Consider the following 19,751-nt stretch of genomic DNA (forward strand, 5'->3'; position numbering starts at 1 on the left):
GTCTTTAAAATTGGATGCAATTTTTAATACCAAGTTCAGAAAACACAAAGCAGAACTGCTGGGGAATTAATCGAGCGTCACCGGTGCCCAGTGCAGAGAGTGACTTTTTAACTCTATTACATTTTCGTTACGACTGATTGATTTTAAGAAAAAAATGAACATCGTAACATTTATGATTCCAGGTTGCAGCATTTGTACTCCTTCAATCTGTAAATGTGTCATTTTTATCCACTTTGGGTTGCGAATGTGTGAACTTTATTTTGTGTGACCTTTTAATTCCATTAGAAATCTTGTTTTCTGCCAAAATCACACTAAACTCTCAGAGATATCACTCTGTGTGTCTGTGTGTGTCTGTGTGTGTGTGTGTGTCCACCCCCATGACCACCACTGCAGTGTGTGTAAGAAGCTTTGCAATACTGCATATTTGTTTTACGTCAGAGCTGAGTGAGTGAGTGTGTGTGTTACTGTGAGTGAGTGAGTGTGTGTGTGACTGTGAGTGAGTGAGTGTGTGTGTGAGTGACTGAGTGAGTATATGTGAGTGTGTGCGCTAGTGTGTGAGTGTAGGCATGTGTTGGATACACAGTGAGAGAGAAAGTGTGTGTGTGGGTTGTGTAGAGGAACAGTGGGCTACACAACAGAACACTGCAGGGGATAAACAGCTTTACCACACACACACACAGACACACACACACACACAGATTTGGCCTACGCAGCAAATACAGATTCATATGGAATCAGGTTTCTACACACATGCAGGGATGATGGTTTGGCAGATACATGTACTCTGGCTGCACACGTGGAACAAAAAAAAAAAATCTAATCGCATTTTTCAAAAAGAACAAACAGCGTGTTCTCCGATACAGAAATCAACATTTGCTTGCTGGGGTTGTTTTAATTAAGTAATTTTCAAGGTCTTTTTTACGCAGTAGGGCATTTATTGTGTTTATGAATAATAATACCAGAGGTATGGAATATGAAATGGGAATAATGTGATAATATGAGTGTGTTACGAATATAATCAATACTTATAACCAACTGTATATTTCATTAAAAAAATATTTAGATTTTTAGATTTAATCAAAAAGCCGATGTAAAATTAACGCTGCATTAGGACCGAGGACCTTGTCAGGCTCTTGTGACTCACTGAGTCAGTGTTTCACTGATTTTCTCTCCTGGTCCTAGTTTATTTGTGTAAATGTTTCTTAAAGAAATCTATAAGTTCATCATTTTCATACATTTACATACAAACGGTTTTAATATGGCAGCTAATTTTTCGAGCAGTGGTTCACAGAGTGGGGTCTGAGTAACCCCCGGGGTTCAGGAAGCAGTAAACAATGTCCGAGACAGCATTCACAGAGGCAATCTAAGGCTTGCTGACAGCGATGTGTCTGCATTCAGAGTGTCTTAAAAGTCCTTAAAGTCTTGTTTTTACTCTTTTCCAGGCCGCGTTCATAAAACACAAAGCATAACTGCTGGGGAATTAATTGAGCGTCACCGGAGTGACTTTTTAGCAGTTTTTGTGTCATTTTGATCCACTTTGGGTTGCAAATGTGTGAACTTTAATTTCTGTGATCTTTTAATTCCATTAGAAATCTTGTTTTCTGCCAAAAGAACACTAAACTCTCACACAAATATCTCTCAGAGTGTCTTAAAAGTCCTCAAAGTCTTGTTTTTACTCTTTTCCAGGCCGCGTCTCAATCAGCACAACCGCTAAAGTTCACCACCTCCGACTCCTGCGACCGCATTAAAGACGAGTTCCAGTTTCTCCAAGCACAATATCACAGGTATGTGAGCCAGGATTCTACCGGAGTGTGAAATTCAAATTGCATTTACATTACGTAAATATTTCAAATTTACCTACGTACTTATATTTAACTTGTATATTTTGTATTTGAATGGATTTGAATATTAATAAGCCTGACACTTCGTACTGCCGCAGACACAGGGAACAATATCAGCAGAGCTCCACTGCATTTGTGTCGTAGATAAATCATGACAAGTGAAAATTGGGGAGGTAATGTTCTAGTTTCCTCACAAACAGTAATGTTTCCTCGTATTTATTTATTACTGAATTAATTCTTGTTTTTAATAATTCACAAGTTTTAGGCGCATGTAAAGAAATACTGTAAAGAAAAGATGTATTCAAAAATAATGAAATTAAATGTTTGTTTAGTTTATTACTGTTTATAATATTTACAATATATAAATTTTAATTTAATATAGTTTAATATATAAAACTTTATAATATTTTTTCGTGTAGAAACAAAGTCGGTATTTGTTGTGACAACCCTTTTCTTTAAAAACAATCGTCAGTAGTCTCAGGGACAATTTATGCAGTTTTCTCCAACATGTTGGAGAATCTGCTACAGTTCTTCTGGAGACTTCCACCTTCACACTTGCTTCGCTTGTAATTCATGTTTTTTGTCTAAAAAAGTGGTCTGTTGCATAATATTTTGCTTTCTTTACTGACATAGACATTTTTCTCTAACATTTCATTTTTTGGTTGAAAAAGTATAGTTTGGAAATTTTTTTTTTTTTTTTTTTTTTTTTTTCTTTTTTTTTTCTTTAGTTTGGAAATCTTTTTTTTCCTGGCTTAGTATTGCAGAAGTCAGAAAATAAACCTATATGACAAAATTTGTATTTTTTTTTTTAATTAGGAACTTTTGAGACTTAAGACTTTTGCACAGTACTGTATATAGCAATAGTTCACATTTCCTATAAGGAATATGTGGAAATTTTGACCACCTAAAATATTTGGGCAAAAATGGCCACACGTACAGAAACATTAGCAAAAAATAAAACTGTTTCACACAAGGACCTTTCCTTTTAATACACCAGATAAAAAAGTGACATTCTGGTCATATTTTTATGGTCATTCTGCTCTGGTTTAATAGTTTATATTATTTGTTTTATTTATTGCCAGCTCACTTTTTTTAGAGTAATATCTTGTTGAAAAGACAAACTTGGCCTTGTAGTTTTTCTGCTTTTATTTAAAAAAAAAATTTCTAATCTAAAAATTTTAATCAATTATTTGTATGCTAGTACAAATGCTACAGTACAACACGCTGATTAACAATAATATTAATCCAGCACTTGGTTTTTGTTTTTTTCAGTCCAGAGTTCACTGGATTTAGAAGTTTTGTTGTTTATTAAAGCTCTTTATTTGAGTAATTTCTTATGTTAACTCAGATCCATGCAGAATTGTGCCATCTTTAACAACTCGTCTTCATTCAGATATTTTTTTTTAAAGCGAACAAAAAGGTTGAATCCCAATTGTAGTGTTGTGCTTGAACATTCAGAGTGCACTAAAAGCCTAAGAGATCACCATCTGACATTCAGGAACAGAAAACCAGTGTCTGTTAGAAATTGTGACATCAGTTATCATATATTTATTTATAATATATTTATAATATCATATACTTCAGGACACACACTTTGTTTTGTTATGTTAAAAGTCTATGATGGCGTTTGTGGCATAGAAGAAACCATCTTACATGTTGGTCAATAATGTAGGGATGATTTGATATAGAGATTTAGTTTAAATTGTAAATTGTTGTTGTAGAGATCTGTGGCTTAGCGCTTTCCAAATCCACTCGTAGTTCCACAGTTTAACAGTAAACATTGTGGAGTTGTTGTTTTTTTTGTGTGTGTGTTTAGGTTCTAAATCACTGAACTCTGGAAAAGGTTTTGTATTATTATTATTATTATTATTATTATTATTATTATTATCATTATTATTATTTCCTCACTGTTCAATTTTCAAGTTGGAAGTTGATATTACCAAGACTTTTTTTTTTTTGTCCAATCATATATTTCGTTATTCAGAATCTACACCAATCATAACCATTCAGCAGCAGGTTTATGTGCATCATCAAGTGATCTGTGCTGAGAAAAAGATCTATATAAAAACTAACGAACGAACTGTATAAAAATATTTTTATGGTTGTTGAAATGTATGTGTGAAAAACTGTTGGGGGGGGGTAGACGTGTTTCTCAGGGTTAATTAAAAAGTTAAATGTTTAGAACGAAACAAAAGTAGAACACTTTTTTATTATTTTGGATTCATAAATATTACGAACTTTGAATACTATTGGAACAGCGTAATTCGTTTCCTTATCCCTAGTGTGTAGCAGCCTTTTATAGACACATGAGACTCTGAAAATGTGGGTCACTGCAGAAAAAAGCTTCGATTTTCATTTTTTTTCCCTCAAAGTCACTGAAAGACGAAGGGCGTTTGAGGGGCTGCTTCAGCTGAACGTCACCCAGCCCTGACGGACGAGTGGAATGATGAAAGAAGGCAAGGGAGGGAGGATAAACCGAGTGTTGAGATGTCAGATCTGCTGCAGTCTTTCAGCTGCCTCTGCGATATATTTAAGACTTGGAAGTTGAAAAGAGAAAGTTGCGCTCGGTTTCATTCGTTATCTGTATAAACATTTACATTCTTCGCTCCACCAATCATTTCTCGTTTGTTCAGGACTGACCAATCAGGTGGCAGTGGCAGTGAGACCCGGTTGTCATGGTGATAGATATGTAGCTTTTTTTTTTTTTTTCCTCTCTTGGGGACGAGGGATTAGGTGAAGTGGAAATGACAGCCTGAAGAAAAGTGTGTGTGTGTGTGTGTGTGTGTGTGTGTGTGTGTTTAAGTGTGTGTGTGTGTGAGAGAGAGAGAGAGAGAGAGAGAGAGAGAGATTGAGAGAGAGTCACCTCCCCCTTCACAGTAACTTCAGGCTCGAATGTAAATATTTTACCTGATACGCATACACACCGGCACGGCTCATTTCAGCAGTGTATCACACACACACTCACACACGTACACACACACTTACACACAAATCCAGATTACTATTCATTCAGGTGATTACTCTATTTACTGTATGTGCTGACTTGGCGAACAACCTTGTAAAGTGCTCTCTTTTTTCCTCCTTGTGTTTGTGCATGTTTGTGTGTCTGTGTCTCTGTGTCTCTGTGTGTGTGTGTGTGTGTGTGTGTGTGCGCGCACATGCATGTATACATTCCTACCTCTCCTGCACCAGTCTAAAGCTGGAGTGTGATAAACTGGCCACGGAGAAATCAGAGATGCAGCGTCACTACATCATGGTGAGTAAATCCTTCACATGTGGATGAAAGGAAAATTGTACCCAAAGAGTTTACAGGGAAGATGGATGGCATATTTGACCTAGCAACATAGATTACCACCAGCCAAGTCTTAGCCTCAAAAGCTATTCCCATGCCTCATATCTTTTGGCGCTTTTCTGGCCACAAGCTTCGGAATCATGAAGGTTGAAATCTGGTTGCACTTTTGGACACTTCCTTTCATCGGTTTGTGGTGGGGGAAAATAACTTTTGAAAATGGTGAGCTTTTTAGGGCAAGAAATAGTCAGAGGATTGAAAAAAAAATAAACTTTTCATCTTTAGAATTTGGTTCTTGTCCATAGGTAGTGATGAAAAGTACCAGACTCTCTAGTGAAATGTATAAACTGAATAAACTTGAATAAAAACAGGCTTGTTTGAGTTGAATGTCACTTTGCAGTTAAAAAAGCATAAGAAGTTCTGATGAAAAATGCTAAATCATGCTAGGAGTAGGCCGCATGACCAAAGGCAGCAGGTATCAGTGAAGTGAAGGTGAAATTAAAACATCTCCGTCCCACAAGTTAGAAAACAGGAGTGTGTGATGAAATTATTTGACCACTGGACAGTTTTGTCTTTGCACACTGATAATGTAAAATGAGGCTTTCGTGCTAAACACAAAGGAGCAATGAGAACTTTCAGTATTAATGATTTCTCACAAGACGGGTTGATGCAGACTTATTTGCCTGCGTTGGTGTGACATTTTTCTTGTTTGATTTGAAATCAACAGCTGGAGGGGAACCTACCTATCAAATCACGACACTATTCATATTTTTAAAAAGCCACGATGCTGTTAATACGTACTGCATTTTTCTTTTACAAATTCTGGACTAATATATTTGGAGAAGGAAACAAACGACCATCATCGTTAATGTTCAACTCCGATTTGAATTCATGTTCAATACCATCCGAGTAACTAGAAAGCTAAAAGTGTGAATGTGGTACATTTACATGTATTCATTTGGTAGACACTTCTATCCAAAGTCATTTGCATGAGAGGCAGAATGCAAACCAAGCTCGGAGCTGTTAAAGGAACATTTCGAACATGTTGAGAGAGCTGCATTAACACTGGTCCATATTCAACCCCTCACTAGGCCAGAGTTTGAATCATTAAACTATCAGTTAACAGTCGTCTGTTTATGGGTGTATGGTCCTGCTGGTGTAGTTATCATTAAGAATGATTCCAGGTGTGCGATATCTTTGGAAGCGTTTAATTTAAACGTAATGGCGTGTAATGAAGCGCTCTCCAAAGAAGCTGAACCTGCTTTTTCCATGTTTATAGGTAACACTTTAAACATCCAGCATTAAAGTCTGTTTAAATGTCAGTTATTGTATTGGTCCAGCAGTTTTATATGGCTGCGTTCATAAACCCACAGATGGTGCACCTTATTACACCCATTTTACACGGACGGATAATTAAGCGTTACTCGCTTGTGCATTTGCAGCCATGGTCGGAATAACGTTCTGTACCTTATTAAGGAAGGATTGTGTGAATTACAAAATGTTATAGCACAGCACTGCTGAGTTCTCAAATCTTATTGGTTAGAAGGTGTTGATTTTGAATTTTCTCCAACTATAGCCCTGACAGTAGTGCTAAAAATAAGCAGATTAAAATTTGTATCATTATTTAACAAAGAAAAACGTCTAATCATTGATATGGGGATGTTTTCTGTAAGGAGACATTTATTAATATTAATGGAAGGAGTCTCCAGTGTCAGCGCTTTGTAACGGCTTGTAATCATTTCCCACCACATGATCATCTTATTAACATCGTCTTATTAACTTTGAGACAGATTCATCTATGTTATAACAGCCGTAACATGAACCAGCTTCATGGCTGTCTCACAACAACAATTACATGTAACTATAAATGGATAAAAAAACTATGACCTGTCGTTCTTTAATAAATAAAAAAAACAGTTTAATAATTGGCAAATTGCTGTGCTATAAGAGGAATTAAACACCTTGGGATATGCTGTTATTCTAAAATAATCAACTTCGTGGTGGTCGTGCCCCATCACACACCCCATCATTGATTATTTTCCTATAGCAGCATGCTGTATTGTGTTTTTTCATACTTAACCTCTTATTCAAACATGCCATGTGTCTAATTTGATATTATGTCTGCAATTTTTCACTCTACATTTCAATATTTATGGCTGCTGGACATAATTTTGGGCTGTTGGGCTGCTGTATTAGTTATTATGCATTAATTCAGCTGTAATAATGTGAGCGTTTAATCATGGTGTTAGTCTGAGGACCATCCAGTGCTTGCACTTCTCTCACAATCAGACCCTGACTGTGAACTGGCTCTCCTCCAGCTGTTCTTTTATGTTCATTGCTGTAATTTGTTTTCTGGGTTTTTTTTTTTCTTTCTTCTCCTTGCGTTTGTTTCTTTGCAAATATATGTTTTCATTTCTCCAAATATAGCTGCTTGTATAAATTAGATATCTTGGATTTTGTCACACTTAGGCACCAACTGTGCTACGAAAGCTGCTGATTTAAAATAACCGATGCATCATGATGTTGGCGCTAGATGTCTAATTAACAGTGTTTTATTTTGTGCACTAATTCCAATATGCTGCTGTTAGTTTCATGCATCAGCTTCACTCTCTTGCCTTCCCCCACGCCATCTCTGCATCTCGCCCTTTTCTTTGGCACAAAACCCTGGAGCGTTTCTTTCTCTTCACACTGAAACGCTCTATTGATCGGCTTTAAATATGAAGTCAAAAGAGTGTACAGGCTCATCGATCAGCTCATAACCGATCAATAAGAGGCAGTATTGTAACAGCAGCGGACCAACATAACGGCTGCGTCTCAGGGGAATATGCGAGGCGTTCTGCTTTACAATACATGTTTTGCCTCCAAGCAAAAACACTTGGCTTGTTGCCACAGTGGGAGGCAGAGACGGTGTTTTCTTTGTTCGAATTTTTTATGTCAAAAATATAACATTTACAAAAAAAGTCTTCTTAGAATAACATTTAGAATTGGTCAGAAGGGATAATGTATGAATAAAATCATTATATTCTAAGAAACTGCAGTCTGTTATCATTTGTCAGACTAACAGGACTATATATCGCCTGATTTAAATTTCCTTTTTGCTCTTATTTATTGCTAAGTAGCACAGAATTCTGACCCTTTTTATTTCATAATTTGGCACTGTAATATAAAACATTTTAGAAAACGATAATCAAATCTTATTATTATTCTTCATACTTTCTTATGATAATCATTTCAGTTCGGTATTTCTGTCTTACTTCTTATTTTAACATCACTCTGTTCTTCACATTCTACATTTTGACATGCAATTATACGCCAGTTTTTACTATTTGCACTTAAATCCAAAATTCTGACCTTCAAATCAAACATTGATTGAGAGATTTTTTTCTCTTTTCTTTTAATATTGTTACCTTAATGATCTAATTTTTTAAATATTTCACCTGGACTCTTGACAATGAAATCTTAACATTTTAGGAAAAAAAGTAATAAGATAAAAGTTTTTTTTTTAGTAAATGTTATGACAAAATCAATGTCACTGAAATGCCAGGGTCTTCTTTCATAATGTCTTTCAACCTTTATAGTTTTCTTCTGTTGAGGGGAAAAAAGAGAAACCTCATCTCAAATCTCCTGCATAGGTGTCTATATAGCGTGCTATCTCTCTCTCTCTCTGACACACACACACACACAGAGAGAGAGGAGAGAGAGTGTAATCTAATTGTAGACTGAGTGGTCGCTTCAGTGTGCTCCTAATTGATCAATTTGCTGTGTTTAATCTCATTGGGACATGGCTATTACCTGCCTGCGCTTGTAATGACGCGTTACACATCGCGCTATCATGCAGTGTCCAGTTTAGTGGCTTGTGATATTGGGAATTTGTGTTCTGATGCATTGTGGCTATAATAATTTTGCACCCACAAGAGCTCAGAGCTCATTCAGTGTGCTGATTAATGAAGGATAATGTGCATAGGGCTGTGTTCTAAATACAGCCTGCTTAATTCTGCTTCTGTCTGTTGCCTTTGCAGTACTACGAGATGTCGTACGGACTCAACATTGAGATGCACAAACAGGTGAGAGACTGCAGTGTTGGCTAAGTGAGTGTGTGTGATGAAGCTAAGTTTGTCGAGGCACATAAACATGCGGACATAATATATCGATGGGTAGACAATACTGATATCTCTTTATGTTCGTTTGTTTTCAAGTAGTATAATGCTGCGTTCGATTTAACTCAAGTCATTTTTGACCTCTGTGCATTTGAGCTAAACGTGGGGAAAAAACATGGACATCTCAGTGTTCATCTTTTGTTAGCAACCACGTAGTCAGCTGTGATGACTGATGTATTTACCTCCTCAAAACTGTATGAGAACTGTACAGTCAGTGTTATAGATTTAACATGTTAATATGTCTGTATGCTGATTGATCTGAAGCAAACACTAGTATATGCAGTGTAACTCGTTTAAAGGTAAAAAGTGCTACTTTGTTTGCTGTTGATGCTGTGAGCAGCCATTTTGATTGTCATTTGCTGAACCTGGGGTTGAAGAGAGCATCTCAGTTTACCGAGTAGAGAGGGCGTTTTCTTTAGTCAGAGGTCAGAAATTCTGAGTTATGAGTTTTAGTCAAACGCAGCATAAATTCTTGAGGAATAAATTTAAAGTAAAACCTTGTTTAATGCATTATTAATCTTATTTTTTATTGAAAATTATACTGCATAATAAATTGTACGTCAAAAAATTAAGCAGACATTAATATTTACTTATTTACATAATTTCTTGACATTGGCGTTGATATTGATGGATGTAAACAGTTTTTCAGGCGACTTTGTGATTGTGATTTTCTCACTTCCTAGTGTATAAGTAAGGAATTAAATACAAGTCATGCTGTTAATGGAAAATAATCAAGTGCAACGTGGCCTGATGCGAAACTCCCACATCTTTTTTTATTCATTCTGCTCCAGAAGATTTTACTCTGCTTATACCTTAGTAATTTTGGCAAAAGTTACATTTTTTATTTATTTCATATTGTTTATCCGATTATACTTAACGTTGTGGAACGTCTGTGAAACAAGTTCCTATTATCGCTCGTGTTATAGAAAATGAATCAACACATTCTGACCAATCAGAATCGAGAATTCAACAGCACTGTGGTGTAAGTGTAGTTAAGGCGTCTGTTATAGAACGGCTCATACTTTTTCAGTCAACAAAATGAAATAAAGAATAAAAGCTGCCACACACTGACATGCAGGAACACTGTGTTGAATGACGTTTTGTTTTTTTTCCTCAGGCTGAGATTGTAAAGAGGCTGAATGCCATCTGCGCTCAGGTGCTGCCCTACCTGTCCCAAGAGGTACAGTATGAAGCATATTTATATATGTTTTTGGGTTATAAATAAAAATCCACAAGTGTAGTCAGCTTGAAGGGTAGAATCTGATTAAACCTGGTGTTATTTATTCATCTGAGTCAATGTACGTGCTCATAATATGTTTCTGGATGTTAGAACTATTAGTATCAGGGTTAATGTTCAATGTTAGTGATCATTTGTGCATAACCCCCTATGCTTGCGTTGTATCTTTTTTCACTTGTCGCTTGGTTAAAAGCTTTTGCCAAATGAATAAATGTCACACTGACTGCTCTGCCATATAATAAAGTGCCCTTTTTGATTTTCATTTCATCTAGAATATCTTATTTTTCCCAGACAGCCTGTACTTTTCACCCATGTCTGGGATTACTAGCAAGAAAGAAGTTAAATTATGCAGATACAGGTCAAGAGCTTTAGTTAATGTTCACATCAAAGTAGGGAAAATGTGAACTCAGTGACGTTGACTGTGGTGTGGTTGGTTGTGGTGTTTTTCTAATCTTCAGCTGTCCAGTTTTGGTGATCTTATGCCATCTCTGGCCTCGGATTCTTGGCAACAGGAGTGGAACCCTGTTGTAGCCCATCCACCTCAAGGTTTTGAAGTGTTGTGTGTTCTGAGATGCTTTTCTGCTCACCACGGTTGTAAAGAGTGTTTATTTGAGTTACAGTAGACTTCCTGTACTGTCAGCTCAAACCAGTCTGGCTATCAACACCCTTATCAACAAGGTGTTTCCACTCGCAGTACTGCTGCTCCCTGGATGTCTAGACACTGTAGTGTATGAACTTCCTAGGAGATCAGAAGTTTCTAAAATGCTCAATCCAGCCCGCCTGGCACCAACAACCATGCCACGGTCAATGTCAACTGCCTGTTACCCCATGACTAAAGAATGAAACATGACAGCCCAGGATAATCTGTGTATTATGTATATATTAGGTTCTAAAGGTAGTAGTCAGTTAATCTTTTTACCGCAGTGCTACTCTTACACAAAGCTTGGTGTTATATTATACGTCTTATTGCATCAGTGGTTCAAAATGAATCCACACATTCCCAGTGCTCCTGTACTTCAGAAATTAACAGCAGACAAGGTTAAGCTACATCACGGTTTGGATACTTGGCTGGTCCCCATGAAGAAAACTGCTTTTTTTCCCCAGAACTGCATCTTTTATTTAAAAACTTGGAGTGAAAAGGTTTCCTTACTGAGGTTAAGGGTAGGGTTAGATATAGGTATAGGCATAGCATTAATAATTATATCAAGGAAAGGTCCTCACAAGGATAGTAATTCAAACGTGTGTGTGTGTGTGTGTGTGTGTGTGTGTGTGTGTGTGTGTGTGTGTGTGTGTGTGTGTGTGTGTATAGCATCAACAGCAGGTCCTGGGAGCCATTGAGAGAGCCAAGCAGGTCACTCCACCAGAGATGAACTCAATCATTCGGGTATGCTGCCTGCTTTATTCTTCTCCCATCTCATGTGGGCGTGTGTGTGTAAATATAGGAGCATCTGTTTGTTGTGTCTCTCCATCTTGTTCCCTCTCTGGTTATTTGTTCTCCCTCTCCTTTCCTTGTTTGCTGTTATGTGTATTTAACCTTCAACCACGTGTGTGTGTGCACCATCTGTAACGTCTCTGCATGAGTGGACCATTTAACCTCTGTGTCTGTTGGCTATATTTCTAACCTGTGTGTTTGCTCACTCTTTCACCTGTGTGTGTGTGTGTGTGTGTGTGTGTGTGTGTGTGTGTGTGTGTGTGTGTGTGTGTGTGTGTGTGTGTGTGTGTTGGTGTGTTTTGTGCACAGCAGCAGCTCCAGGCCCACCAGCTCTCTCAGCTGCAGGGTTTGGCTTTGCCTATGACCCCTCTGCCCCTGGGCTTGACCCCCCCGACCCTGCCTTCCTCCTCCTCATCCTCCAATGCTCCAGGTCTCTTCTCTCTCTCCAGCATCTTGGCGTCACACGCTCACCTCGCCAAGGAAGAGAAGAATGCCCGTGATGCTGCTAGCAGCGCCGACACGCACCGCGACGACGATGGAGACAAATCCGACTAAGTCCACTTTAATGCTTCTCTCACTGAGGCGAAGAGCACAGAGAGACAATGAAAAGAGCACAGCATTGTTTTTTCATCTTCATTTACCTCTCGCATCCTTCTTCTAAAGCCTCTTGCTTTTCTGAATGCATGCCTTAGTTTAAATAAGTCCTTCGTAGTTGCGTTAATATCTGACTTTTTTTTTTTAATTTGCATTTAATTTCCTGGCCTGCTATTTGCCGTCCCTGCTTCCTCCTTTGTGTTTGGGTTTGTCGAGCTCTTATTATTCCACTGTGGGATCCACGGCTTCCTGCAGTCTGCTAGACTTTCTGCTATCATCCTGTATTTCCAGAGCTCCTTCTCATATGAGCTAGTCGTCAGACTAAACAGAGCAGCTTCTGGATTAAGCCGAGGAGATGATCCTCTTTCCAGATGCTCAGACAATCCATCATTTCTTTATTCCCTCTTTGCAGACATGGCAGAATTGGATATAGTTTGAAAGATCTTATGAAAGCACAATTAGCCAAATCAGCAGTGTCATTGTGTAATAACTGTACAACCCAATTATATCTGCTTAAAACTTTGCATTTCAATGAACATTAAAGATACAGTTTGTGATTAAAAGTGGTTCTAGATCTATAATAATCATAGTTTTAAAGATACCAGATTTTTTCAATATTTTCTTTATTTCAGCTTCCTGTTTGTTTTTCCACCCTGATTTTATTATTCTCTCTTCCTTAAAAGTAATACATAAAGTACAATGCATAAATATTCACTCCCCTTGAACTTTTCAATATTTTGTAGCGTGACAACCTGGACAACATGGTGGTGGTAGCGTCATGTTGGATAAAAAGCCAATTAGTCAGAAAAGCAATCAAGAGGCTGTGGGTAACTCTCAGCATGACCTGAGCTACCACCACCATGCTTCACTGTGTGGAGATTCTTGACATAAATTCCCAGTTAAGTCCATCTCAGTTCCAGGTTGTCACCCCTAGTTGACAACCACATGTCGTCACTTGAGTCCACCATTTTGAAAACACTTCAGCAGCACGGCAGAGCAACCTTCAGTTGTTCAAGTCTGATATTCTTATTGAGTATGATGACGTCTGATATTCTTATTGAGTATGATGGAAAACCCAGAAAGTTCAGTTTGGTCAGCAGTGTCAGTTTGTGTCTCTTAGACATAGTTTTTCCAACACAGGAAAGTCTTTAGGGCGGGATTTTCTGCTTTGCATTTTCTCTGTAATATGACAAGCTGCATTTTTTTCTCTTATTAAAGTCAAGAGATAGGAAAAGACTGGCTGGTGCAGGAACAACTGTTTATAGCTGCTATAATGTAAGTGGTAACAGGAACTAATTTGTTTCGTGGACATTCCACAACATTAAACGTAACTATAAATGAATAAACAGTACAATGTGTCATTCTTCAATTAATAACAAATGTAATAGTTGCCAAATTGATGTGGTCTAAGAGGAGTAAAACACTTCGGACATCACCACCACCCCTTCATTGATTAGTTTCCTATTACAGCATGCCCCATTGTGTTTTATTCTTTACACATATCAACGCTCACTTTTTATTCTTTTCCCCCACAGTGCTTCTCATTTATAGCCTGTTTTGAAAGCAGACACGAAAGCCCAACTCTGCTTCTGCATTTTCATTTCAGTCTCCTCACGCTTTGCTGCAGGCAAGCGGTTTTCAGAGCAACTAATGGAGTGTGTGAGCTAGAACATGTTTTCCTCTTCTGCTACCAAAGGAGGTGTATTGTTCTGCCTCTCTTCCCTCCTCCCTGCTCCTCTCTTCTCCATTCACCCTCTCCCCAAGCTGTGTGCACGTGGGATCTGTGATGTGAATGGTGAATTCGTGCCATATACAAAGAGGAAATAGAATTTTGTTCACATCAGAATGATCAGAATCATGCAGAAAAAAATGTGCAGCTTTGCTTAGACATATCCGGAATGCACTTTCTGTGTGAGAGCTTGTTCGAAACCTGCACTCCCGTGATCGGCTGTTAGATGTGTTGTCCGGTGAGCACTTAGTTTGAAATCTGTTTCCTGAATGAATGGATTTTTACCCATCTAAGACGCTCTATATAATGGTCTTTATAGATCCTGTTTAGTGACAGCTCAAGGTCCAAGCATTCAGCTGTAATCTGCAATCTCAGAGCTGCTTTGCACAAAAGTACAGCAAAATCTTTTACAACTGACACAGATGTCAGGCTTAAGAATGCAAATATGGCTCATTTCTTTAAGTACAAAAGAACAGGTGATGGCTTAGTGCGTCATATTAAAGAGGAAGTGCAGTGAAAATGATTAAGATGGAAAGTACAGGGTCGAATGTAAAGGTCTTTATTTATTTTCTGGAGATATTAGCCATTTTAACACGATCATAAATTGTAGTATTGGGTGCAGTCCAAAAATCTATTTAGCAGCGGTTATGACCCTATTTGTAATTTTGTCACTTGAATAGGAGAAAATTGCTGAATGGGAAGGAAAAAAAAAAGTATTTTTGGAAGAGCAAGTCCATACTAAATAATGAAGTTTACTGTATTTTCGAAAATACAGCATGCTTCATTTTATGTTAATGTCCTCAATTTTTTTCTGTCATGTCACCACAGGGTGGCAGAATTTTCATGAGAACATGTTGTGCCTGCTGTGAAAATGTATTGGTCTCGTCTGGCTTGTAGGATTTTACTACCTATAGTACATTTTTAAAATTCTTATAATCCAGGGGTCATCAACTCCTAGGCTGGAGACAGAACAGTTTGATGATTTTCATGTTTCCGCCACTTAACAGTGATGTTTTATAGATGTGTTAGAGCTGGGAAATGATCAAACTGCAAAACTCCAGGCCCTACGGACTGGAAAGAGAAGAAAGGAACAGAATTCATTAGAAACATGCTGTGTGTGGTAGGATGTTTGGGAATGAAAGTAAGTGTGTGTGTGTGTGTGTGTGTGTGTGTGTGTGTGTGTGTGTGATAGGATAGAACGGTATTGTTTGTACTATATGTATTTTAGTACATGCTGTCAATCCCTGTCAATCAACACTTGTGCATAAAAGGCCACTGATGTCCTTGTGTCCTGGTTTAAACATTTGTATCATTTTGATAAGTTCAGAAAATTTACATTTTGTCATCTTGTAGTCATTCAGCTTGGGAAATAAATAGCTACAGACGTAAAAATGAAAATTTACTAACACATACTACATACAGAGCATGGTTTTATATTTTTTAGAGAAAGGTTTCATTGTGCATACATTTCTGCTCATTTATATACCAGTATACAGGAGTGAACGCTGATCATCTTTACGTTTTTTTTTTTTTTTGTCCTTTTTAAATGTTTGTGTTTTAAATAGTTCTGTTGATTGCACTTGATCTCAATCGTGTCACCATGAGGGGGAAAAAAAAAAAGAAACAGGCAAGCAGGAGAAATACACAAAACCTTACTGGAAAGATTCATACCAATCAAATAGTGTGAGTGTGTGCTTGTATGTGTGTTTATGTTGTGAAGGGACAATTTCTAATATATGTATAAATATATCAATATACATATAATTTTGTAAACATTTTGTATGTATAAAGCTACATTTATTGTGTGTGTGTGTGTGTGTGTGTGTGTGTGTGTGTGTGTGTGTGTGTGTGTGTGTGTGTGTGTGAAGGACATGTTGTAGTGTATGCAGTTTTGATGACTGACTGACTGACTGAGAGCGTGTCCAGTATATTGATTGAGACGTACATTGAAATACGTAGCTGTATTTCTGAAAAAAATCGGCTGTAGTTGTTACAATAGGTAGCAATCAGCCCATCTTTTAGGGACCTGAAGTATTTTTTCTTTACACTCAATTGTTTAAAATAAAAATCAATTGTTTAATGAGTGACATAAAGCTAACATAGCTATGTAGTCAGCCAAGGTCCAGATGATGGTTGATTTTAAGTTGTAAATACATTATCCATTTTCTCATCACCTGTAAAGTTAACGTTTGTTTTTAATCAGATATTAGAATTTCAATCGTTCTGCTTTCTTTCTTTTTTCTTTATTAGAAAGTTTACTTCTCATTTTGTGATGTGTGTTAAACTCTTGAGTGTGTTCTTGCTGGAAAGTGTGTCAGCTGTGTTATGAAGATTAATGTTACAGGTTTTTTGTTCAAGGAGAAAAAAAATTGTGAGGGGAAACTAAAAGTTAAATTTGTTTAATTATTCGAGACTGGGATTCTGCAGTAAGGAAATATTTATGGTGCCTTACAAATAAAAGCTTCAGTGTACCTCTAAGCATGGGTCTGTCATTTTTTAAAATTCAGCTCATTATAAATTGTAACAGAATATAAGTGACTGTATGGTATGAAATATTAAATTATATGATATAACAATGAAAACCTCAGATGAAGAGGTGATAGCAAGCTTATCTTTTTTTTTTCCCTTTTGAGAATATGTCCAATAGATGGAGCTGTTTTTTTACAAACTTGTCTAGCAAGTATAAACTTCATGGTTGTACAGCACATGGGAAGAGGTGATCATTATCAAAAAAGAAAACATTTGATTTAGGCTGAATTATGAATCATTTAGAGAGAATCATTTTTGTGATTTATAATAGTCTAATTGTTCAGACTGAGTCATTGAGCACTTTGAATTATTTCAAGTAATTATTTAGACTGAATCATGTATCACTGAAAAAATCATATCATGATTTAAATGAATTATGTAGATTGAATCATGTATCATTTAAACAAACCATATGATTTAAATGAATTATGTAGATGAATCACGAATCACAAATGAATCACGAATCACTAAGACAAAATCAATTCATTATTTAAATGAAACATGAATCTCTTAAAATAACTTCACAGATTATATGGACTGTTTAAACTGATTCATGATTCACTTGCACAAAATTATTTCATGATTTAACTGAATTATTTGGACTGAATCATGTATTGCTTAGAGAGTCATTTCAACAGAGTTGTTTAGATTCAAGTCTCTATATATAAGATTAGAGTCTTAATGTACTTTATAAGTACACAAGGTCTTTGAGGACCAGCTATCTAACTAAAGACACAGAATATGTACTTGTACTTCACTCGTTCATTCCTCAGCCTGTCACCATCCTCGCACCCCTGCTGCCTCCTCCTGTCTGTCTGTCTTTCTCTCTGTCACGTTCTCTTTCACCTCCCTTTTCCTCTCTCCTCCTTTCTCTGTCTGCTTTCTTTCATTCCCCACCCTTTGAGCCTCAACATTTGTCATTTGCTCTTTCTCTTTTTTTCGCCCTGTGGATTTTTCATGTAAATCACTTGTCACTCTCTCAAACACCCTAGTGCTTCTGATAAGATGTTTAGCACACAGACTGAGGAAAAGTGTAGCAAGTAAGCAATAAAACACGTTGTTGTAGAAAAATAATCAATGACAGGGTGATGTGATGGGGCCTGACACGAAGCAGAATTACTATTACCACCCTGCAACTGATTATTTTCCAATAACAGCATGTTCCTTAGTGTGTTATTCCTCTTACACCACAACAATTTGGCAATGATTACGATTCATTAATGAATGACACTTCATAATTTGTAACCTTTATATTTAATATTCTGGAACATCCATGAAACAGTTACTTCCTGTTTTCATTTATGTTATAGCAGCTTTTCTCTCTCTTGAAATTAATAAACAAACAAAAAAAAACCCTGCAGCTTGTCATGTTACAGAGCAACCAGAAAGCACAAAGTCCTCTGTCATGAAGACTTCACCATGGCAGAAAAACTACTGACTGTTGTTAAACACTAACACTGGAGACTCATTCCATGATCCAAATGTTGTTTACAGAAGGCTTCATCATATCAATGATTATTAGATTTTTTCTTTCTTTCTTAAGTAGCAACATGTTTTTAAAATTTGTTTATAGGTAGGTTTAGATTATGCGGAGAGTGAGCCATAGAAGTGCCGTTGATTTAGCAGTTAATAATAAACAATAATGTAGCAAATTGTAATTAATCTTAATATGCCTAATAAAAAGATATATTGTAAATATGTGAATTTATCCCTGTGAATTTATCCCTAATGAGCAAGGAAAAACTCCCTGAGATGATATGAGGAAGAAACCTTGAGAGGAACCAGGCTCAAAAAGGGAACCCATCCTCATCTGGGTGCAACGGATAGTGCGATTATAAATAAATCCCTTCTATTGTGTACTATATGGACAAATAGTGCAACTGTGCAACCAATAAATTCATCACAGTTTTTGCAAGAAGTCTGGCTGGTTAAAATCTATCCACTGTGGGACATTATCATTTCCGCTTTATTACAGAAGTGTTAAGAAAATAAAAAACTGCACAGTAAAATGACACAGTTACTGAATAGTATGTGAAAAAGTAAAACCTCTTGACAAGAGCTTGTATTTTAGCTTGCTATCATTAGCCAGCTAGCTCACGCTGTTGGCTGTGTGTGGTCTTTTAAGGCTCTTTAATGGTTATGAGTTAGCTGGGTAACATTAGCTAGAGTAGCTAGCTTAAAAAGGTGTTCTGAACTGAATGCACATGCCCAGTCACTTCCATTGTGTGTAGTTTTATTACCTGAACTCTGTGAGTTTTGGAATCTGATCTAGTTTGCTATCACATTCGATTTGTGTTCTCCAAACTCTCTGACCTGAACAGCTGTGGAGATTTCCAGGGTTTGCAACAGCTTAGTAATACCATATTTTGGAGTATTTTTTTCCTCAGAAATCACAGGCATCTTCTAGATTGCTAAACTTATATGCTAAAGTGAAAAGCTTCCTTTCTGAGTGTTTACTTTCCCAGAGCTTCACAAAACACTCCAGCAAATTGCAGTCCCACAGAAACGAATTAAACGGTTGCATTCACTGATTTCAACTTTATTAGTGAAAGAAATTCCAGGAGGTACAGAAATGGCCAGGGAAAAAAAGGCAAATTATATTGAAACTCGTTATTAATCGTCCGCTAGTAGCTAAAGGACACAGATTTCTATTTTTGCAAATGATCATTCTTAGTAAATGAGCGATCCCATGGCACTAATGCGAAAACATCTTGCACAGCTGGATCTGGAACACCTCTGTGTCTTCTTTCCAGCTTAGCCTAGCACCTGCCCTTCATGCTTATGAACAAGTGCTCTGTAAATGATGACAGATTGCTTTCATATAACACATGGCTAGAGTGTTTCTCCAAAAACATTACTTTCATAACTTTCATAAACAGCTGAATCACTGAGCTAGGGCTGCTCAGCACCTTTCAAAGTGATTTAGGGTCAATATAAATTTGA

The 19,751-nt window shown here is 37.1% G+C and overlaps 1 protein-coding gene across 2 annotated transcripts in view; it reads left to right on the top strand.

The window, feature by feature from the left end:
- Positions 1-16,757, top strand: part of chico — a 29,625-nt gene extending 12,868 nt beyond the window's left edge. Inside the window, exons 2-7 of one of the 2 annotated variants that reach the window (XM_034314782.2) lie at positions 1,687-1,784; positions 5,034-5,097; positions 9,150-9,194; positions 10,405-10,467; positions 11,834-11,908; positions 12,266-16,757. In XM_034314782.2, coding sequence (XP_034170673.1) covers positions 1,687-1,784; positions 5,034-5,097; positions 9,150-9,194; positions 10,405-10,467; positions 11,834-11,908; positions 12,266-12,511 — 591 coding nt within the window. In that variant the 3' untranslated portion in view covers positions 12,512-16,757. The remainder of the gene's footprint in view (positions 1-1,686; positions 1,785-5,033; positions 5,098-9,149; positions 9,195-10,404; positions 10,468-11,833; positions 11,909-12,265) is intronic. The other variant, XM_034314783.2, reaches the window with a different exon arrangement.
- The last annotated feature ends 2,994 nt before the right edge of the window (positions 16,758-19,751 follow it).

Source organism: Pangasianodon hypophthalmus, chromosome 21 (assembly GCF_027358585.1).
Source record: "Pangasianodon hypophthalmus isolate fPanHyp1 chromosome 21, fPanHyp1.pri, whole genome shotgun sequence".
Lineage (NCBI taxonomy): Eukaryota > Metazoa > Chordata > Actinopteri > Siluriformes > Pangasiidae > Pangasianodon > Pangasianodon hypophthalmus.